General features: G+C 51.7%; 8 protein-coding genes across 8 annotated transcripts; 4 read left to right on the plus strand and 4 right to left on the minus strand.

Annotated features, from left to right (window-relative positions):
* Positions 1–88: 88 nt before the first annotated feature.
* AUEXF2481DRAFT_77340 (uncharacterized protein) lies at positions 89–2,364 on the minus strand (the record flags this gene model as incomplete). Its single annotated transcript, XM_013491513.1, has 2 exons — positions 1,813–2,364; positions 89–1,758 (listed from the first exon to the last, which is right to left on the minus strand). The coding sequence occupies exons 1-2, from the start codon at positions 1,892–1,894 to the stop codon at positions 89–91; spliced, it is 1,752 nt and encodes a 583-aa protein (XP_013346967.1). The 5' UTR covers positions 1,895–2,364.
* A 1,066-nt stretch (positions 2,365–3,430) lies between these two features.
* AUEXF2481DRAFT_26753 (uncharacterized protein) lies at positions 3,431–5,839 on the plus strand (the record flags this gene model as incomplete). The annotated part of the gene is made up of 1 exon (XM_013491286.1): positions 3,431–5,839. One exon carries the CDS (start codon positions 3,431–3,433, stop codon positions 5,837–5,839), a length of 2,409 nt encoding a protein of 802 aa, XP_013346740.1.
* Positions 5,840–5,929: 90 nt separating this feature from the next.
* AUEXF2481DRAFT_481791 (uncharacterized protein) lies at positions 5,930–7,789 on the minus strand. Its single transcript, XM_013491608.1, has 3 exons — positions 7,503–7,789; positions 7,083–7,449; positions 5,930–7,032 (listed from the first exon to the last, which is right to left on the minus strand). The coding sequence occupies exons 1-3, from the start codon at positions 7,695–7,697 to the stop codon at positions 6,020–6,022; spliced, it is 1,575 nt and encodes a 524-aa protein (XP_013347062.1). The 5' UTR covers positions 7,698–7,789; the 3' UTR covers positions 5,930–6,019.
* On the minus strand, positions 7,692–8,418 carry AUEXF2481DRAFT_481689 (uncharacterized protein). The gene has a single exon (XM_013491609.1). The coding sequence runs from the start codon at positions 8,261–8,263 to the stop codon at positions 7,883–7,885; it is 381 nt and encodes a 126-aa protein (XP_013347063.1). The 5' UTR covers positions 8,264–8,418; the 3' UTR covers positions 7,692–7,882.
* AUEXF2481DRAFT_2325 (uncharacterized protein) lies at positions 8,371–11,372 on the plus strand (the record flags this gene model as incomplete). The annotated part of the gene is made up of 3 exons (XM_013491192.1): positions 8,371–8,486; positions 8,549–10,297; positions 10,346–11,372. 3 exons carry the CDS (start codon positions 8,371–8,373, stop codon positions 11,370–11,372), a joined length of 2,892 nt encoding a protein of 963 aa, XP_013346646.1.
* AUEXF2481DRAFT_482058 (uncharacterized protein) lies at positions 11,312–13,739 on the minus strand. Its single transcript, XM_013491610.1, has 2 exons — positions 12,399–13,739; positions 11,312–12,290 (listed from the first exon to the last, which is right to left on the minus strand). The coding sequence occupies exons 1-2, from the start codon at positions 13,498–13,500 to the stop codon at positions 11,707–11,709; spliced, it is 1,686 nt and encodes a 561-aa protein (XP_013347064.1). The 5' UTR covers positions 13,501–13,739; the 3' UTR covers positions 11,312–11,706.
* Positions 13,740–14,781: 1,042 nt separating this feature from the next.
* Positions 14,782–19,835, plus strand: AUEXF2481DRAFT_62851 (uncharacterized protein; the record flags this gene model as incomplete). Its single annotated transcript, XM_013491500.1, has 4 exons — positions 14,782–14,852; positions 14,906–15,390; positions 15,444–15,560; positions 17,248–19,835. 4 exons carry the CDS (start codon positions 14,782–14,784, stop codon positions 19,833–19,835), a joined length of 3,261 nt encoding a protein of 1,086 aa, XP_013346954.1.
* An 849-nt stretch (positions 19,836–20,684) lies between these two features.
* AUEXF2481DRAFT_62737 (uncharacterized protein) lies at positions 20,685–21,116 on the plus strand (the record flags this gene model as incomplete). Its single annotated transcript, XM_013491490.1, has 2 exons — positions 20,685–20,739; positions 20,797–21,116. The coding sequence occupies 2 exons, from the start codon at positions 20,685–20,687 to the stop codon at positions 21,114–21,116; spliced, it is 375 nt and encodes a 124-aa protein (XP_013346944.1).
* Positions 21,117–22,449: the final 1,333 nt, after the last annotated feature.

The following is a 22,449-nucleotide window of genomic DNA, read 5'->3' on the forward strand; positions in this document are numbered from 1 at the left end:
CGTGAATCATCAGTATCGTTAATCGAAACAAAAAGGACAAAAGAAGCGCGTGTAGGTCTGACGAGCCTCAAGAGGCACACCACAAGGGTTAGCTTGACCAGCCCTGGCCGTTGAAGTCGTTTGTCGAGAAGTTCTGATCGTAGTTGTATGTGTTGAGAAAGTCTTGGCCGGCAGGGACCATTATGCTGTCGTTCCAGTTGACGAGTTTCGAGCTGCTGTCAAAATCGAAGAATTGTTCATTCACGTTCGAGTTGTCTGCACTAAATTTGGGAGAAGGCGCGGCGGTAGGAGCCATAGAGGGACCTGATGAACCTGCCACAGAGTAGGCGAGCGAGGCGCTGTTGTCGGTGTTGTTGCCCATGGCGTAGTCTATAAGAGTCGGATCCCATTGGAAACTGGACTGAGCTGGAGACTGAGATTGGACAGAAGACATGTCGAAACCAGAGAATTGGCCGAGGGACATGGACTGCTCGGGTGACTGCTTGGAGCTGGATAAGACATCGGTATTCATGGCAGCCAGGTCGATATTGCTTGTGCTCGGATTCGAGTAGGCAGGCATGCTCCAACGATTTGATTGTCCAGTCGCGACAGAAAAGTCAAGATCGAAGTTGGTGGTACTGTTATTGGCGTTGGTACCCACAAGGCCTTGCATGTTCATAGAGTAAGGGTTGTTGTCGAAGGTATTTATCTCTTCAGTGGTGGGGACCTCGTCAACCTCGGACAGTGTGCCAGAAGAAGTGTTTGTCAAAGCAGGCTGAACATCAAAGGAAGTAGTATCGACCTTGGACCAGTCAAAGTTGTTCCAGAAGTCAGTGTTCATTCCTAGATCAGAGCTCGGCAAGGAGAAAGACGGCATGGAGGCCTCTGTGGCAGTGGTGCCAATGGACGAAGTGCTAGGGAAACCAAAGTCGGCGAACATGGAAGTTGGCACACTCGACGAGACATTTGTAATGGAGTACTGGGGCTGGATATCGCTTGGGGGCTTGATGTCCTGTTGCATAGCTTCGGCCTGCATGGTAATAGCCGAGACTGGGGAAGATTGTCCAGAAGTGGTACTTGAAGGCTGGGCGGACATATTCGGCTGGAACCAAGAGTGAGGCTGGGTCGAAGCAACTGCAGCAAGGCTGTCTACGGATCGGCGAGCATTGCTCTTTGTCACGGTAGGCTGAGTGGTGTGCGAGCGAGGCAGCTTGTAAGGAGCGCCTGATTCGTGAGCAGCATTGTTGTTGCGATGGCATGGCTTGTGATGGCCGTTGGCAAAGACAGTCAGATGGCCCTCAGATTGATGCGAGGTGAGTCGGGGTTTACGTTGGCTCAGAGACTTGGTAGGTACGGTTGACGGTTCTTTGACAGTATCCTTTTTGGGCGACACCTTGACAGGTTCCTTGTGGTCCTTGGCGTCTTCGGGTGACGGCTCCTTAAGACTTGAGCAGATACACTTTCCGCCGTGAGGACAACAGCAGCGGTGCTCATCAGACGATGGGGACTCTTCGGCAACAGGATAGAGATCAGGCGAGTGGTGTTCTCCAGACGAGGAACACGGTGGCATGGGGAGGCCGGATTCAGCGGCTGCAGCAATAGCGGCAGCTTTTGCTTCGGCCTCGCGCAGATGAATACATTTCTCTTTGGTGTGGGGTTTCTCTCCACAATCGCATTTGACATGGGACGATCGCTTCTTGCGTTCAGCTCGGCAGTGCGGGCATTGGGTGATGGGACGGCCCTTCTTGGGAACAAAGAAGAGCTCACGGTCTGGAATGTCTATGAGAAGGGGTCCTTATATAGATACGGTGGCACGGGAACGCAGCCACTTACCTGTATGGGTACAGCCGCTAACACGGTGACCCTTTAGGCACGATTGGCATGCCCATTTGGTCCCATCTTCCTTGACTACCATACCTGGTGGACTGATTGAGTGGCCGGCGGAAATGCGTCGGTCGAGAGCGGAAAGACGCGGTTTGTGGTGCTTGTTGGTCGCAGGGCCGGCCTGACGGATTGGGCCTTGTTATTGAAGCGGATTTTTGTTGATAGGAATAAACCAAGGAAAGTAGCGTGGAGCTGGTATGTAAACAGTCGAGTCACAGAATTGGGGGTATCTTTTGCGAAAATGGCCTTTCAGAACGCCGGAGATGCAGAGGGGTCGTGCGGGCGGATCGTTGCGGTCGAGTCCTTGCGGCGTGGTATGACGAGGGCCGGGGCGGATGGCGAAGCGACAACAGCGGTGAGAAGGTTAGAGGCGGCGGATAGAGAGAATAGCACAGAGCGCGAGGCCTTGACACCCGACAAGTCGGGGCCGTTCAGATGGCCTTGGAGCAAATACGGTTGACCAAAACAAACAGTTGTCTTCGACGACGAGTAGTGGAAGAGGAGGGAGATGGAGCGAGATGTGCACGAAAACCGGAGGCAGTGCCCGCCAAGCCTGCACCACTAAAACGACAAGTGCGATCGGCACAGACCATCAACTCAGAAAGACTCGACATTTGCGCCTCGGAACTGTCTCTTCGCTCATCCTGTCCATACAATCCGCAATCTGCCGCTAGTCCTCCACGCGGGACCCCATCATTCTGCTGCGCTTGAGCCTTTGTACGTGCAGGACGCCCGTCCAGAGGTGCTCTTTATCCATGACCCGTTAAACGTTCGTCATGGATCTCACAGCCACCCGCCGACTTTCAAGGGGAATGGACAAGCATGATGATCGTTCGTGAGGGATGGGCTGCGCTTTGATGCTTCGTACTCGTAGACTCGTCACACGTGCAAGATACACGACAAGCACAGTTGATGCTGCATGCACCTCCCTCATCCGTACTCCTTGTATCTTCAATTTATGCACCGCGCTTCGTAGCTGCCGTCATTGCAGGAGTTGGTATTGCTGGTGTGTCTGCTGACGTGCACATGGTGAGGCTTTTTGGACCACTTCTATATACCAATAGACCAGTGAACAGAGCCAGAAAGCCATTTTAATTGTCAGAAGATGCAAGCGTACAATAAGTGGGGGCTGCCCAGCAGTGGCCGTCGCCGTCGAGAATGCCAACAAGGATGATTACAATTCATTGCGACAACGTCCAAGGCTCAGGATCTAGATGGTTTGCAACGGCTAAAGGGAGAGGGGTCTACTCGAGTATGTAGGGCGTTTATCGAACAGGTCATTAAACTACTTACCTTGACTAGGCAGGTGTACTGTGTTGGCTCAAGAAAGGGCAAGTTTAGCGGTCAGAGGAACCATGGGCATCGGGAAATGGCCAAACATTGATCCGATGTGCTGGTATGAGGCAAGAACGCCGGAAGAATAGTTCCTGCTGTCTGAGTAGTTAGCCGTGGGACTGCAACGCCATGAATGGCAAGAGCGAACGTGAAGCATGTTCGGGCTCCTCGGCATGTCATAGAATAGTAGCGTTGTATTTGTATACCATCCCTCTTACCTCCACACCTCGAAATGACAAGTGGACCTGGTACTTACGCCATAGACCCCTCGCTCTCGTTGGGGCCTTATTATAGCCAGTCGAACAATGACACAAGGCACAATAACAATTCGCACCATGTACAGCAACCCGAAGTAGACGATGATTTGGCCCTTCGCGCCGAGTTGAGCAGATCGCTCGGCCTGAACCATTCGACCCACGACTCTGCAGACACATCGCAACAAGCCTCACCACAGCCACACGATGACCTGCAACGGAACATCGACCACCATCAACACTCACACCCGCAGCCAGCTGCACTACCCTCACCGTCACAAAGAACATCGCCGTCGCAACAAGCCGCTGTCCCCGACTCCTTGCCCGAGCACCAGCTGAGTCCGCCGCCTGGTCAGCACGTCGCCGACAACAGCCGAGACAAGCGAAGCAAAGTCAGCCGCGCGTGCGACGAGTGCAGACGCAAGAAGATTCGATGCGACGCGTTGAATGAGCATGAGATATGTACCAACTGCAAGCGCTCCAACTCTGCGTGCGCCTTTAGCCGCCAGCCTCTGAAGCGTGGTCCGAGTAAAGGTTACATCAAAGAGCTCGCCGAACGCCTGAATGCCCTCGAGGGTCAGATGCAGCCGCAACAACACGGCCACGTCGAGCAGGAACTACAAACCTTGATTGCCGAGGCTGCCTACGTTGCACGCGAACATGCTTCACCGCCCCGTCATGCTGGCCACAAGCGAAGGCTCTCACAAACAGAGACTATTGTCCTAGACGGTCCACCGCTACTGGCACCCAGACCTGCTCCAGCACACCAGTCTGCTCAGCATTCTTCTGCTCCTGTCTCTGCTTCTAATCCCGCCGCCCTTAATGGCTATGCCAATCCTTACCGTCATGACCCGCGAATGTCGTCGTACCCAATGCAACCGAGTTACCGTCAGGACATGAGGCCCACACCGCAACCACAACCCGTCAATACACAACCATTCTTCAAGTATGGAGGAGATACAGGTCGTCGCGAGAGCGTCAGCATACCTTTCGACACACAAGCAGGCGTCCCAACATTGGTGGAATGGGACGAGGAGGTCATCGACGAGTATTACCGAACCATACACCAGACCTTTCCGCTCCTACCACATTCGAAACACCGTCTTCGTATGCGCCTGTCCGAGTGTCCTGTGACATTACGAGAAGCCTTCTTGACCGTCCTGGAATGTACAATGCGCACCTTCCCGTCATTCTCGTCTACCCTACGTCCCCAACATACATATGCACCCATGATGAAGCGAGCTGCCGAGCTGCTGGCTGGCTATCCTTTTGAGAACCCTGCCACGCACAACAGTGGCACCAATCTAGTTTACCTACAGACGTTACTCTTGATGGCTCTAGAGTCCGACAACCATGGTCCAGCGACCGTCAGAGGTCAAGCCGGGCCCTCAAGAGCAGAGTGGTTGGGTCGAGCTGCAGGCGTTGCCGGTCAACTGGAAATTAATCTTATTCGACCACGCGAACGCTTCGCGACTGAAGGCGACCCAGATTCTGAAGAGCGATTGTCAAGAAGAGTGTGGTGGGTGCTGTTCATTCTTGATCGTTGGCATGCTTCCAGTACCTCGGATCTTCTCAAGCTCCCTGAGAATAGTGTTGTCCTGCTCCCAGAAGACCAGATTTTGCTTGGTGAATCAACATACCACCTAGCACGCCTCTCCTTCATCATCGGCCACCTTGCTGCCATCCTGACCACAACAAAGACTCCCGAGACCAACGTCATGGCTCCTTCAAATCCTGCCTCATCACTTCTAGGAATGACTCTGGCCGGCGAAATAGACCGCTTCCGCGAATCTGTAGAGAGTGTCTGGGGCTCGCTGAACCTGGTTCATTTATCCTACCACCACTGCCATCTTCTGATCAAACGCCTGAATCCCACAACAGAGCCTACAGAATTGATTGGTCATGCCGTCAAAGTCGCTACAGTGCTAAATCAACGTCAGACACCCATTACACCACTAAATCATCACTTTGCAGCTCTCGCGGCCATGACCCTTTGCGAACTAGTCGACATTGAAAGGACGCGCTCCGAGGCTATCAGAGGACTCGAGCAAATTTCCGAAGCGTTAGGATTTGGTCGCGGTCTCGCTGGCCATGAAAAGTCGACAGGATGGGATTCTGCAATCAGAGACCTGATTGTACAGAAGAGAAATAAGTTGCAGTTGATTCTGGGTGGCATCGAGCAACTACCTCCTGGATTGCAGCATCTGGCTCATGCTTCGGCTGGAGACGGTGGCAGTGGGACTTTGACGCCTAGTTCAGCGCAAGGAAATGTCTCTGCTACGAGCGTGGCGGGAGAGAATGGTAGACCCGGTAAATTCGATCCTACCATGCTAACAAGATATGGGTATCTTACTGCTTTGGGACAGGGCATGTTTGTCTCTAAATAAAGTGATGCGCTACATAAATAATACTTCTATAAAAACCATTCTTGAACAGCTAGTCTTAATCCATTCTCAGCAACCGAAATTGTTGTCTTCGCCTCCATCAGCAATGGCAGTATGTATACATGTATGCGTGCATTGCGAAATCTGCTTGAGTCTTCTGAGCAAATTTGTACCCATTCGAAATCAGATACGTTTATCAAGCACCTTGCGTTGCCAACATGCCTCGACGTCGACGCACAACTTCAAAAACTCATCGTTCTCGATGCTGGCCAGAATGAACTGATTGATGGTCTCCATACGTTTTTCTTTAGGTAGCTCGGCATGATATTTGAGCTCTGCCTGCGCATCTCGTTGTGCTGCACTCTCTATTGTCGTCATCTCGACGTCCTGCATGTCTGCTTGCTCACGACTATGCTTCTGAGCGAGACGCTGGCTATATTTCTCTGACGGACTAGAGGCTGGCGTGTACTCAAGACCAGAGTGATATGTACGCTCTGGACTTGAGGATAGCTTGTTGGTTACTCCAGAGCCGATAGGATGGACAGCGCTTACACTGCTATGATAGCGTTGGTCAGAGTCCGAGCCAACATCCGCGTTCAATTGGGGAGCCAGAGTGCTGCTAGAAGCACGACTATCGACTGCTGTTTTGTCGGACGGAGATGCGAATCTAGATTCGTCGTGCATCGCGGTATCACTGTCTACTGCCATATCGTCGTCTTGCTGTCGAAAATTGTACATGCGAGATGCTGGAGGCTCAAATCTTGTTGGTCCACGAGGAGTTGCAAGTCGTGTGATGCCCGGATGAGCCAGAGGCGGCTTCTCGGGAGATGAACGACTTACATTTTCCCCTTTCGCAGTCAATTCTGATTTCGCAGCTTCTGAAGCATAACTAGGTTTAGGAAGAGGCGGCAGCATCTTTGTCCTAGCAGGACTGCTGGATGGCTTGGGGAAAGGAAGCTCTCTGCGAGGAGGCCACTTCCTTGTCATATCCGATGGCCACTCGATAGGCGCAGTTGAGGGTCGGTGTTCTGACTCAGCACTCATTCGAATCGGGGCAAACGTGGGCTGTCTTTGGATATTTCGTGTCTCATACTCCTTTGGTCCCGGCGAAGAAGTGAACATGTGCATATCAGACAGATCACCTCGATTGATACTGGGCTGTCTTTCGGGAGAGACAGAGGTTGGGCGAAAGGTTTCTAATCTTATCAACACATGGCTCGATCATTTTCAAGCTATGCTAGCATACCTTGCACTGTCGGAACGATTATGGAAGAGGTGTGTCGGTCGAAGCGTGCGGACTGAACAGAATTTTGACGACCTATGTACGAGTCGACTGTCGTGGGACGAGCTTGATACTGTGTACTTTGTTTGGTGAGTGGTATGGAAAACATCAGTCCGTGACTAGTAAGTAGCTGTACAATGTCGTCACATGAGGCATCGTCGGCGAAGCGCAATTGAATACGCCTGACCTGGTCATCTTGACAGAAATAGCGGACAGCCAGTGCAGTTCCTTTGGTCAGACCAAAGATAGGCAAGTTCTCAGTCACTTGATTCGGTTGTCTTCTATGCAGATCTCTAGTCTCTCGAATGATAGCTGTAAGTGGGAGACACTCCTGCGATGTCGTTAGGGGAACATGAAACAATCGCAGTGGAGCAAACCACATACCAAGTCATGGGTCCCCTGGACGACCCTAAGTTGGATACAGCCATGGTCGAGCTGTTCGACCAAAGCATAAATATCTGGAGCTTGAATATGACTCCATCCGGAAGAGGGCGCCTGGCGAGGAAGAGTCGAGTGTGAGAATTTGAGAATGGAGCGACACAGCAGGGAACGACCAAACAGAGCTTCTTGACTGGCCATGTTCAGATGAGTGGCTTGAGAAAGGACATGAGCGTTTGACCACAGGTGGAACAATGGACCTTGGTACACGAGGTGAGGGAGAGACGCTGGAGACTGGCAAACAAAGGTGTATTGAACTGTCGAAGAGCAAATGCCGTCGACACATCAGTCAGCAAGAGAATGACATCGCGTAGGCAAGTAGACCCTCATCTTGCAGGAGCGATGATCTGTCTCAAATGGGTCGGACCGTGTGTTGAGACTCGACTTGAGGAAGGAACAATGAAGAGTCTAAGCCATCGAAGAAGGACCTTATGGAGCCAAAGATAAATTGACATCTCTCTAAGCATGGTGATCTCGAGCCTATACTCGTGGATACCAGTCGGCTGGCAGTTATGAGCAACCTTGCTCTCCTCAACATAGGTATGCTGTGGAGAAGGTGTAGAGAATTGTAGAGAAGGTACGCTAGAAAAGGAAGGTATCGGAGATAGCGCAAAGTAACCACCGAGAGTAGCCAAGTAAATCCGAATGTGGGGAGAGCCGATCAGCAACGCGAGGAAGGTGCAACCAGACGCGTTGTGAAAGGACATCGAATTGTTGCGCCGAGCTCGAACGTGCCCGACCCGACATCGACAACCATCCGATCATCTTACTGGAAGTCTACAACTCGCGTCCAGGATCAACTACCATATCGAGGATGCCTCCCAAGGGCAGCAAGATCGGCCAGCGGGTCGAGCGCGAGTCGTCAATAGAAAAGACCGATGAGTACGAGAAGTTCATGGAAGAGCTGGCAGCGTACCATGAGAAGAGAGGGTAGGTTTTCGGCCAAGAGTGTGTTCGATGTCATACGAGAACGGACCTAATGCGATGCGCAGAACAAGTCTGGAGAACGAGCCGAAAGTCGAGGCTCAGCACATAGACTTGTCGAAGCTGTACACTCGAGTGGTTGCAGAAGGAGGCTACGATCTGGTGTCAGATACAAAGAAGAAACCGTTGATGTGGAGGAAAATTGCAGAGGAGCTCCTACCGGGCATCAAGAATCTGGCCGGCGCGGCTTTCCTGGTGAAAAGGGCCTACTACTACAACCTGGTTGCCTATGAAATATCAACGCATTGGGGCAAGGAGCCTCCGCCAAAGGAGGTCGTCGAGGACGTGACTGCAAAGGGTGGAGACGTCATGTCGAGGACCCTCGAGAACTACCCGACATCCTCGACCAGAGACAAGAGCATGGCCAACGGAAATTCGTCCGACAACGAAGACGCCGCCAAGGACAATCACGACGACGGTGAACCCGGCAGTGTGCGCTCGACAAGGGGTCTCCGTCACGCTCCGCCGCCGCGCGACTTCTATCAGCCCTCGGCGCCGCAGCAGCCGCGCCAGACCCGCAACCAGGGCCAACACACATCTCAAACTCCCGCCTCGCCATCCCCTGCTTACGCCAATACCACGCCCATGACGTTAGCAACCTATGAGCCGCAGCAGCAGCTGCCTCTGACGCTGAAACCCGTCACCACCCCAGCCAACAACTCCGAGCACTATCGCGTGAAGCGCAAACAACAACAAGAGGCCCAGGCCAGCCACGTAGCTAAGAAGCATAGAGGTCTCATGCTACCAGGAACTGGCTTCATCGGTCCTAACATCTACGTTCGCGCACAGCTCGCCTTGCAATCCGGCTTGCCTGAAGAGGAGGAATACGCCTTGCACCATCTCGTCAAGATCTCACACGAAAGAGGTGACAAGTACCGCTTCGATCAATTCGCTGGTCTGGCCGAGGCTCTCGTCAACAAGCTGTTGCAGATCAGCACTCTCTTCTACGACCTCGAGTGGGTTGTCTCGTACCAAGAGTCTTCTGCTTCGCGCAGCCTCGACGCCATCAACGGCACACCTGACTTGCTACAGAAACTCCAATCTGCCGTTCCTTTGGACACCGATCATGCTGTCGAAACCTCAGAGTTCAGACAGGCCCTCGGCCGCATCACAGAGGCCGGTCTCGTCATCCGCAATATGGTCATGTTGGACGAGAATGCTCAGTACATTGCTAAGCTCCCCCTTCTTCGCGATTACTTCTGCATTGTCTTGAATCTAAGACCTCACCCTGCCCTGGTGGAGCTGCAATACTACGCCCTCGAGACTATTGAGCAACTCACCAAGCACTATGATCTCGACGCCACTGATCTACTCTATGAAACTCTCCTTGCTCAGTTGGAGTCCAACGACCGCGGCAGAATCGTCATCTCTCTGCGTGCCATCAGCAGACTTGGCATGGCGTACGAAGAGAACAAGCGACTCGAGCTGGTGCCCCTCGAGATCGTCCAAAAGCTGCCTGAATGGATGATGCTGCCTGATGAAGAGCTGCGTTCTGCCTGCTTGGACTTCCTCTTCCAGTACACAAGCATCGCCGACAACGTCGAGACACTGGCTCTGGATGCCGACGTCCAGTCTCTTGTCAGACAGCTGTCGGAGCTATTGCTCTACAACGCCAAGAAGGAGATGCCTAAGATGCACAAGCCTCGCGCTTCGGAGCCTCATTACGACTCGGAAAGCTCAGCACACGTTCCCCGCTTAAGCCAGGATGTGATAGAGTCACTTTTGGCCCAAGCCGAGCCTGATCGTAGCTCCCGCTGGTGAGTGATCCTACACCAGCTTAAACATTCAAAGTCTAACCATTGTAGGTTGAAAATGTGCTTCGAAACAGACCCAGAATCCGAGATGACCCAGATTCACTTGTGGCAGTCGTACCAAGCGACCTTCCTCAAGTATCAGCCTTCTCATGGAAATTTGATCGCAGGCGAGTTCATCAAAAACGTCTCTAACACATTCAGTGGTGCATCTGCCCAAGTCGCCAACTCGAAGTACGTCATCAAGGGCATCAGACCTCGCAAGGTTGTGCACGATCTCGAGGGCAATGCGTTTGTCAAGTGCTGCTGGCGCACCGACCCTAAAGACGTGCCACATGAGCACATCAACATCTTTGCCAACAACGGTGGCAAGGAGTGCGGCGAGTTCTTCGTCAGCAGCAAGAAGCTCTGGGAACACATTCTCTCCTCTCACATGAAAGTACCTAAGAAGACATCGACCGCTGTGAATGGAGACGCCGAGCAGCCGCAGAGCAGAAATTTTGACTTCGCCAAGGCCGATCCCTCCCTCCCATACGATTGCAGATGGAACAGCTGCTCCCATCAGACAACCGGCTATGGCTTCGCTGTCAATGTTGCATTCCAAGGTCGACACATTCTCACACATTTGCCAGACAGTGGTCCACTCGCCGAGCAAAGACGCCAGAACCAGCGCAACTCGGAAGACGTTGAGGAACCCGTCCCTAGTAACCGCATCTGGTACCGTACCATGGCAGACGAGCACAACGATGCTGCTGGTCTGCCCCTGGGTTCCGCGCTCGTGTTGCGAAATATTGCTCGTGGCGTCCGTAAGATGGCACCTAGCGAGAATGGAGCCGCTGCCGCTGCTGCTGCTGTCGAAGAGAAGGCACACCCGAACGATGACGAGCAAACTCACCGCGAAGCAGAAGATGATGAGGGCGCTGTCGCCATGCCTGAGCTGCCAATCCCTGCTTCAGCCGAGCTGATGAAGAAGATCTTCGATCCAATCAGAGAGAAGCTCTTCTTCGCCATGGCACACAACCCTACACTGAAGGATCACTTGGGCGCTGTCATTCGCGCTATTGCTGCTGGTGGAGGTTAGAGAATCTCCTGTCACGGTCCACTAGACTTGTCTCTTAGGAGCTTACGATGGTATGCAAAGTGGCGTTATGATTTGCTTTCCTTTTTGCTCCTCTGATGGAGGAGCCCCTTTCATAGCGTTTGCGAGGACATGCGGAAGGATTCTTGTCTCAAACCACTTCTTCTTGACCCTTTGCACGATGCCCACATAAATTGTGAGTGTTGCCTACTTTGCGTACTCCTCTGAAAATCTGCGTCTTGAAGTGGCTGCGTGCGACGTTCTCTCAACATATTCGAAAGGAACTTGTGTGAACTCGATGGTTGTGTCGTTCATTCGTTCCTATTGTCTACGGCTGTCATTTCTCCATGATCTCGCTGGCAAATTTACTTCGAGCTCTAATCTTGGGTCCCCAGATCAAGAGCGCAAAAGGAACTAAAGTCAATACTGCTCCAATGCCTCCCAAAAGACTGCCTGCGCCTTGGAAAGTCATCGCCCTGAACATCTGCGGCACGAAGAGAGGAAACGCTCCTCCAAGCATATTTCTACAGAAACTCTGCGCCGCCAATGCTGAACTAGCATATCGATGATATGTATCGGCGAGATAGTTGAACACGGCCAAATAGATGCTGAAGATGCCCATGGTTGCGCAGCCGATTGCTAGAGTAGGCACGATCCAGTGCGCGTTACTGCCCGAAGTCCATGCCAGCCAGAAGAGTCCAACGGGTAACAAGATGCTCTGCGCACATGCAAAGTATAAGCGACCTTCTGGTGAGTCACCAAGATGTGGAAAACGTCGTTTTGTCCACCTCTCGCCTAGAATTGAAATGATGGTGGAAATAATTGATGCGACGCTGATTGCAGCAAACACTGATCCGTTTTCGTAGAGGTTGAAATTATGCGACGCTGTGAAGATTACAGGAATGGCGCCGAAGGTGAGGTCTGCAAGGCAAGGAGCACAGTCAGCATGGTTCAAGAGTGAGCAGGTGAATGCTGCTGGGAGGCGGCTGCCAAGGTCCTCTTGTGGCGGCCGACTCCTTCTGTACTCACATAAGATAGCCCAGGAGAAGGCGACCCAAAGGCTGAAGAAAAACACGACGGGTTCTGTAAAAAGAAGGTGGAAAGGTCTGACGAGTGAGATTTTGATCATTTGTAACAGGCTAGCGCGCTCTTCGTCGCTCTTGACTTTCCAACGTATCCTTTGCGAAGTTGTCTTTGCTGAAATTGAGTCAATGGGCATGTCGACGCCCGAGAGTCCTGCTGCCTCCAGTTGATCGTAGTATTTGTTGAGACATTTGGCTTTCTGAGACAACAATACCGAGCCTCTTGTCTCCTTGAAGAAAAGAATCACGAGTAGTTGCACAGTGCCGCAGGTGATAACCTGCAAGTAGAAGATCCACCTCCACGTCGTGTGGTAAGCTACGAATGAGGACACAAGGGGTCCCAATCCTGTGCCAAAAAGGGCCGCGCCAGAGAACAGGGCCATGGCAGTGTTGCGATCCTCAGCGTGATAGATATCACTAACTACACCACCAACCATAGTACTGAATGTACTGGAGGCGCAACCCTTGAGAAATCGTGACACTAGCATACCTCCATAGGACCGGGTAACGGCGCAGCAGACCTGGAAGATGACATATAGGGTACCAGTGACCACAAACATTGAGCGACGACCGTTGATTTCAGAGAAGGGGGCCAGTATCATTGGTGCGATGGCAAAACCGGTGGTGAAGATTGTGACGCCCACAGTGATTGCAACCCTCGATACGCCCCACTCTTGTTGCATCTGCTCATCACCGGCAGTGTAGCTTCCCGCCGCATATGCCGTAACAGTTGTCGCAAGGCATGAGAGCCAAGTTATGGCACGCTTTCTGCTCTCTGACCATTTGAATGGTGACTCGTATTTTTTGAGGTCGGGCTCTGCTGGAGGTGTGGTCCGAAGTTCGTAAGGCGATGACAAGTATGTGGGACGAGGAATTGGTGTATCGAAATCCAGGTAGTGATATGTTATGTCGCCGGATGATGACAAAGTGCGAGATGGTGAAATGTTTGTGGAGCCATCTGGGGACTTTTTGTGATCATCATGTTCGGGTTTCTCGTCGGCGTAATCTGGAGGAGGATGAGATAGGTGTATCTCAGGATTGGCACTCATCGTTGCGAGAGCAGAAAACTCTCATACCACTCACTAGATGTAGAGACACAGGAACGGGATTAGGGGAATATTATAGCAGGCCAACAGAGCCGCAAAAGCGTGCTATGAATCAGAGTACTCCACCTTCTGATGGTTGCCGAATGCCGAAGCAGTCATCGCGGCTGGGCAGTTACCGTCATATGTTGAGCGCGAGGACTGCTAGCCAAGCGCATATTGCGGATAGAGCGGCCGAACTCGCGGAGAACCACATCATATTGGTGTAGCTTTTCCGTTCGTCCTCTTGCTTAAAAATCAGAGTCGACGGTTGGTTGCTAGGACCCTCAGAAACACAATCAAAGCAAGCCATGAAAATGTGCGGAGGGAAACAAGCAAGCCAAGGACACTCTTCGAGCTGGCGGGTCAATCGAGTTGTGGTAGTCAAGCTCACAACGGCACCGACACGACTTGATGCCTTCGAGCTGTTACTGCAGCAAAGCTGTTCAAGGTGACGAGACGCTGTAGAACAGCCAGTATGAAGACTCATCCAGGTTCTTGTTATGCTTAGACAGAGTCTCCTCCGGAACACGAACTGGTATCAATTTGCGATGACCGGCTGCTGCTTTGCTTTCGTTCGTAAGCGACACAGTCCACTCACCTCTTAATGAGATTTAGTCCCATACTCAAACCTCCGGTACGTGATACCAGGATATAGCTCTTTTGAGAGCGATTGTCTTGCGGGACCACTGTGTTGGACGCAGCGTGTTCTCGCATATGTCACCGCCCATGAGTCTCTCTCTCGGGGTCGAGCAACTGTGGGGTTCGATACCAGCGTCCACTTGGATGTCTTGGGTCGTTTATACGCCATTTCTGACCAATCAGAGTGCGATACGCACAAGCCACTCCGCAGAACCATAGGTAGCTTTCTCCGAGGTCGCTCTTGAGCTGTATGTGGGGTTAATCGAGCATGAGGAGTGCACTCGAGTAGATTGTGTGTCGTGAGGCATTGCTGGGTGTCTTGGGTTGAGTGTGTGAATAAAGCAAGTGATCACAAGCACCTTTGCCATCCTGTACAAGTTCGAGGTAGGAAAGCGAGGAGAAAAGGCCAAAGCGACACAATGACAAGAACTGAAGTCTTTATGCACAGACAGATGATGCGAGTTCTAGTGGCTGTGGCGTGAGGGTCCCGCCAAAGATTAATAACCCTCAACTTCCACCCCACTTCGAGATCGCCTTTTGTTGTCCTTTCGCAAGCAGCTCCTCTCTCTTCCTCACTCTCTTCACACCCACACAATCACACCCAAGATGTCCCAAAGACCTGAGCCCCTCCGCCTCGGCAGCGTTGCCCCCAACTTCGACGCCGACACCACCAATGGGTAAGTTGAACGTTCAATGTGTGTCACCTGCTGCGAACTTAACAGAGTCTCAGTCCCATCAACTTCCACGAGTTCATTGGCGACAAGTGGGTGATTCTTTTCTCTCACCCTGAGGACTACACCCCCGTCTGCACCACTGAGCTCGGTGCTTTCGCTAAGCTCGAGCCTGAGTTCACCAAGCGTGGCGTCAAGCTCATTGGTCTCTCAGCCAACACCGTCGACAGCCACGGTGGTTGGATCAAGGACATCGACGAGATCAGCGGTTCCAGCCTCAAGTTCCCCATCATTGGCGACAAGGAGCGCCAGGTTGCTCTTGCCTACGACATGCTCGACCACCAGGATGCCACCAACGTCGACTCTAAGGGCATTGCTTTCACCATCCGCTCTGTCTTCATCATCGACCCCAAGAAGACCATTCGCACTATTCTCTCATACCCCGCCTCTACTGGTCGCAACACCGCTGAGGTCCTCCGCATCGTCGACTCCCTCCAGACCGGTGACAAGCACAGAATTACTACCCCTATCAACTGGGTTCCTGGTCAGTCTTTATTGCACTCTTGCCTTCGATCAATTACTGACCTCGATAAACAGGCGACGACGTCATTGTCCACCCCTCCATCAAGACTGAGGAGGCACAGAAGATCTTCCCCAAGGTCAACATCGTTAAGCCTTACCTCAGATTCACCTCCCTTCCCAAGGAGGAAACCAGTGCCAACGTCTAAATTGGTTTACTGCGTTTTAAAAAGCGAATGATATCCCCTGTTCTCCGATCGGTTGAAGAAATGGGTCCTTCCCACTTACATATGATGACATGAAGAATTTGACGTTTCCTAAACAACTCTCGTAACACTTTGCTTTGATTTAAATACTCAGTAAGATGGGAGACGTGAAGCATCAATCCTGTAGCTGACATACTCGGCCGTCTACTCCGGTATACCGTATCCGCGTATCTCCAGTGTTGATCTCTTGGCATTCTGTGAGAAATGTAAAAGCAGTTTCCTTAGCAATGCACTTATCAGCGACCTGAACCAAGGTGTATCCGGTCGAGAACCTTGTATCACGAGGCGTCATCTGGTCTAGGTGGATGATCTCAGGAAGCCTTGGAGACCTGCACATTATCCTTTCTCGGAGCAAACGAAACTGCTCTGGCACGGCTTCTTCCGACATCAAGTGTGAAACCGCGTTCAGGGTTCACATCCCTTCTTCCAAACAGTCAGATTGTTGTTCTACAAGCCCTCGCACAGCCGCGTCTGATCCTGGCGATCGTTTGGTGATATCCCGTCGAATACTTCGTTGGCGACAAATCCTGGCGCTCTTCTGGTAGGTGCAATCCTATCCTTTTGAACTCACAACATTACCTCCTGTTCGGTTCGTTTCATTTGCGCACTCGGACAGGTGTAACTCAATCACTTTATGGTCTGAACATCTGTTCGAGCTGAAATGTGAGACGAGATCGCGAGAGCATTCCCCCTGATGGAGTGCTCAAACGAGAAATCGGGGTCCATCCGCAGATCAAGCATATACGATCAACGATCTTGCAACACACCGAAAGAGGTCATCGCAGGCTTCGCTTGCATTGCAGCTGTCGATTCGATGCAAGCCAATATAGCGTTGTAGTCGACATGCTTCGCGCGATCTACAACTAGCCAAATCAACCTCTCCTCTCCCATCCAGACGTGGAATAAACTTGAGATGATCGTATTCATTGTTTCGTGAGTGCACACCGCTAACATGTCGACATCAACAGGAGCCAAGTCGGGACCTGGATTACGAAGGACTGCTTCCAACTTCCTATTCAAGCACAAAGAGACTCATGTTAAGTCAGGGACACCGTTGAACTCAGGACCTTACGCTCTCGCGCGACCATCAGAGAGCTTTCTTTTACCAGAATTGAAACAATACACGTATTCTCAGCGTACATCCAGTCCGCAGAGATCGAGACATATTCCGATAGTCGTGCACAACACTTGCAGCGACTCTCGCGCCCTCGGATCATTGGAGCCCAGCATTTGCTTTTCTAGCTCGACCTCCACTCTTGGATGTTATCGGAATACTCACCCTCAGCTTAGCTTCGTAGGACCGATCACACTCGTTGACATTGCAGGGATATCATCGGTATCCACGAGGTACTCGAGCATCTGTGAAGGATCCAACCACTTTGCAGCCAGCAGTTTCTCTGACGGTGCCGAAGAGCCACGGCATGTTGATCTGGTTCGGCCTCCTTCCCCAGTCTACAGTCTCTCTACAAGCTCTTTTCATACAGCCAACGAAGTCGACTTCGAAGACGCGCACGCGCCCATAGAAAATATGGCACAGCAATCTGTCTCCAACCGAACGAATACGCTCGATTCGTTGATGACTTCACCTACTCCCTCTCATTTGAATTCGAGAAAAGGCTCGAGCGCGCAACTCTCTGTCATAAGTGGTCAGTCTGGTCTCTCGAGGCGCGACGACTATGAATCGGCATCAGAGATGGATGCCATGGCTCATGCTTCACATCCTGGCCGCTCAAATGCGGGCTCACCCGTTCCTCCTCAGACTCCAAGCGCAGGTTCAGCCACCGCAAATCTCTCTGGTCTGGTTTGCAACGTACACCGCACTACAGGGAGAGAGCCTCATCCTTTGGTCGGAGCTACCACCACAATTCTCGGTGATAAGTTATACGTCTTTGGCGGTCGCAAAATCTCAAAATCTCGTCCGACTTTGACTTCGGATCTGTACGAGCTCGACCTACCACGCAGACACTGGTCCAAGATTGAGACCAAGGGCGATGTGCCTCCGCCAAGATATTTCCACAGTGTGTGTTCTCTTGGCGACAACAAGCTCGTATGTTATGGAGGCATGTCGCCCGAGGGAGGGCCTGCGGCTCAGAACGAATCTCCAGACGCTCAGGTCAGCGTAATGTCAGATGTGCACGTCTATGACATACCGTCACATACTTGGACAAAGATCGGCACGGGAGAAGCTCCTCAAGGTCGTTATGCACACTGTGCAGCCATTCTCCCTTCGGGGGCCGTCTTTGCTTCCTCAAACGCACCTTTGTCGGCCATACATCACAACCCCTCAGGACCGCAGCCAAACTCGGGATCAATTGGAGTGGATCTTGATGGAAGAGGCGGTGCTGAAATGATCGTTGTCGGTGGTCAAGATAGCAACAACCAATATATTGAACAGATTAGCGTGTTCAACCTACGCAGCCTGAAGTGGACTTCGACCAAGCCCATGTCTGGTCGGAGCTGTGGGGCTTATAGATCAGTAGTCACACCCTTAGTCAGCATGGAAAGCACGAAAGTTGGCGCTGGCCACGAGGCATCCATTGATGACTACGACGATGACGACGAGGACGACGACTCCGATCTTAACTCATCTGGATCTGCAATGCTCATCTACACCAACTACAACTTTCTTGATGTCAAGCTCGAGCTTCAAGTCCGCAATCGCGATGGCACGCTTGTTGATAAACAGATGCAGGGCACAGTAACTCCTCCGGGGCTTCGCTTTCCCACAGGTGGTGTCATTGGAAACAACTTCGTCGTGGCTGGTACGTTTTTGACATCCTCAAAGCAAGAGTTCTCGCTCTGGGCTCTCGATCTTCGATCCTTGACCTGGGCACGCATCGATAGCGGAAGCAGTATTTTCAGTCAAGGAAGCTGGAATCGAGGAGTTCTTTGGGAGCGTAGAAACTCTTTCATCATTCTTGGAAATCGGAAACGAAATCTGGTAGATGACTACAACAACCGTCGTCTCAACTTCAACAATATGTGTGTCGTTCAACTCGAGGCATTCGGCCTATATGACAATCCCAGAAAAGCTTGCCCTACATCAGATTACATATCATCTAGCGCTCCACAATATCAGCCAGGCTCTGAAGGCTCTGCAGGCGGGAGAAGACTTTACAGCGGCGCTGAAGAATTGGGCGAGACGATGCTTCAATCGCGCGAGCTCTGCGATATGGACTTCTTGGCCATCGACGGCACTCGACTTCCTGTTAACTCGCGTCTAATCGGGCGCAGATGGGGCCCTTTCTTCAATCAGCTCGTGCGCGAAAGTGCCGGACCTAATGAGAGCGGCGAAACAGCAACTTTGAGACCCGCCACAATGGCCTCCCGGAATTCCAGCATCACCATTACCCCAACGCTGACCTCGAATGGATCAACGCTTACGGCCAATAGTGTGACAGGTACCACAGTGACACTAGAGCCGGCCGATGTCAGAAACATGCCACCTAACTCGCGCCCGCGAACCTTGTATCTCCCTCACACAGTTCCGGCACTACAGGCACTCATCCATTATCTATACACTGGTTCTCTTCCTCAGCAACCCTCACATCTAGCAACACCACAGATTTTCTGTTCTTTGCTTCAACTTGCTCGACCCTACGAGATTGATGGGTTGGCTGAAGAGGTGACTGAGCGATTGCATGAGACATTGGATGGCCGCAATGCAGCAGCCATCTTCAATGCTGCGGCAATGGCTGCTGGTGGTGGTCAAGGCGTTGTCTTCAAGGAAATCAATACCAGTGTGCATCCGCCCCGCGTGCAAAGTCTTGCAGGTATCGAAGCTTTGTCCATCAATGGCAGTGGAGGCGCCGGCGGACGTAACCCGCTGCGCGTAGATACTGAGATTGCCAATGGGCGTACCACACGCACAACTCTGCGTGGCGAAAGTCTTACCGAAGAGGACGAGGATGTTCCCGACTCTGCCTCCACTACCGGCTCGGCTTACAGCGTGACCAGTAGTCGTCAAGGTGGCCGGGACGATGACGAGATATGGGACGGTGGTCAAAGCCATGTCATCGGACTGCAGAAGCGCGGACTCCGCGGTCTTATGGAAGGTCGTCGCATACGCGAGCGAGGCCGCAGTGATGGTACTGGAGCGGCTAGCAGCGTCACTGGTAGTAGTAGTGTTGCAGGCGGTAGTGTGGCTAGTGGCAGCATGAGTGGTCCATCAGACCCCAAGGGTCTAGGCTTGGGTATATCATGATTGCGCACTCCCAAAGCGGAGCCTAGATTCAGGAGACAATACACACACATGAAAAGGAGCAAGTACTGCATATCAAACAATAATAATAGCACATTGCGGAGTTATGCAAAGGAGTCGGGAAATACAGGAAATGGCATGCGCGACAACCACTTGGCGTCGCATCTTGGAGGCCAACTCGATCAACTGCATACGGCGTTTTGATATAGGTGGATGGCTGCTGCGTCGATTCCATTCTCAGGTCCTGGATATTCATTAGATTACGGCTGAATGAAGCTTCACTACATTTCGATGTGGCAATTTGCTCCTGGGGAAACGGGATGTGCAATTGAATCCGACGCAAGCATTGAACAATCCGAGTCTTTCAGCATATCTTGTATTGCGGCTGATACGAAGATCACAACGCCATCGCCTCAACATTAATAATACATGACACCAGTACACACCTATATGAGCGTTTGAGAAGATTTATGATCCGATGGACGCTGTCGCTGCAGGTGCATGAACTTCCGAGCAGGGTGATGCCAGTAGCAAAAAATGAAGGCCATAAAACGCGGGAGCCGAGCTGTCCGAGGTCATGACGTATTGAGGTCGAAGGAAGCTCTTTGTTTCTGCCCTCTTCCAAACGATTTTGGCCACCCTCAGACTACTCTGATATATCCTCGATCATACACATTCATGCGTGTGCCTTCATTTCCAAACCTCGTCCGCACCTTATACGCCTTCTCGAACGCCACTTTCAGAGTTGCCCCTCCTCCATTGAGACCAGCTCTTCGACCTACCGCAAAACTGGGTCTTCCTAGCATCCCATTCCTTGGAGCCTTTTTCGGAACATCTTCATCCTCGAACAACATGACCTACCCATTGCAGAAGGGCAAGGAGGAGTGGCAGGCTCAGCTGAGCCCTGGTATGTGACTAGCTTATGGGTGACAACTTGGAGGCATCAGCTGATTGTTTCCGACAGAGCAGTTCCGCATCCTCCGTGAAAAGGGCACCGAATCTCCCTACAGCAGCGACTTCGACAAGCACATGCCCTCCGAAGGTGTGTACACTTGTGCCGGTTGCGACACACCTCTTTACAAGGCCAACCATAAGTTCAAGTCTGGCTGCGGCTGGCCTGCCTTCTTCGATGCTGTTCCTGGCGCTGTTACTAGACACACCGACCGTACCTTCGGCATGGAGCGCACCGAGATTGTCTGCACCAACTGCGGCGGCCATCTCGGTCACGTCTTCAAGGGCGAGGGATACCCTACTCCTACCGATGAGCGTCACTGTGGTATGTAACATCCTGAATCTCGCCTCAAGCTTTGTCTGACAATCATCCAGTCAACGGAGTATCGCTCTCCTTCAGCAAGAATGACCCCGTCAAGGACTCGAAGGCCTAGTCGCATTCTCACAATGAATCTGATGAACAATGAACAATGAACAATGTATTGGTACAACGATTTGGAACTCGACTTCGTAATTGAAATGAATATTTGGACCGAAACACCGTCTTTATGCTATCACGTCGAAGAGCACCGGTATGGATATCCGGTCTCCGAAACAACTCGTATTGCGACATCTTTTGACCCGATATGTATTCGCTTTCAAGAGGAACGAGGGTGTGTCTTGAAGCCAGGGGTGTTTCCATGTCGGCCACCCGTATCTGATCCTTCTTAGGGTCCATTGAAGCTCGAGCCTCAAGCGCTTGCTCAATCTCGACCCTGCCAAGCTGTACGTCCGGCTAAATAGCCACGCTTCCCGCCCCCGCATAATTCACATGCGTGCTGCAGATCTCAAGTAAACAAATGGGAGAAAAATTGTCGAAAGCAAGCGTGTAAGGAACCGATCAATCCACAAAGGGTTGGGTACCGGCTGTCGATGTAGCTTATAGTCCAGGACTGGAAGAATATTGTGACTGTGCTCTTATGGTAGGCGCCATGCAAGTAACCTCTTGTAGTGAGCAAGCACTTGGGCAGGAATAAGACAATCCGAGCTTCGCGTTGTCACCTCAACAGCAGTAGCAGAATCTCTGGGTGTGTGCTTCTATTGGCTTAGTTGCATGACGTGAACTCATGTGTACGCTGGCAGCTACAAATCGAAAACAAGGCAAACTGCAGGCATCAGGAGTTTGATTGTTTATGCAGTGCAGATCCCTAGCCTCAGCCAGCCACGCCAGCCATACCAACCACCCTCAAGGCTCAGAAAGAAAATGTCCACACAAAAAGATGCAACAACGCTGTGTAGTTCCCAATTCTGCCCGTTAAATCGAAAGAAGTTGCTTCAACGGTGTTCACGAACTCTATCTTCTCTACTATTTATCGTTTTCGACTATACACGACAGCAGCAAACACACGACTTGCTGCATTATCAATTCCAATCCCATCAACCAATCTTCGAATACACAAAAAGTCAATTCTCAAGATCCTCAAGACACTTCAGTGTTACTCTATCATCTGGATACCCATACCAACTCCATTATCAATACCGCTGAACCACAAACGCGTCCCATACAACCGCTTCACCCTCCAAAATTCCAATCTATCAAACCTCTCACCAACCGTCTCAACAAACCCCATCCCCTCGTATCAGTCCCTCAACCCGACCCAAAAAGGTCAAACGCACAACGCGACAA

Source organism: Aureobasidium subglaciale (genome assembly GCF_000721755.1).
Source record: "Aureobasidium subglaciale EXF-2481 unplaced genomic scaffold scaffold_3, whole genome shotgun sequence".
Taxonomy (NCBI): Eukaryota; Fungi; Ascomycota; class Dothideomycetes; order Dothideales; family Saccotheciaceae; genus Aureobasidium; species Aureobasidium subglaciale.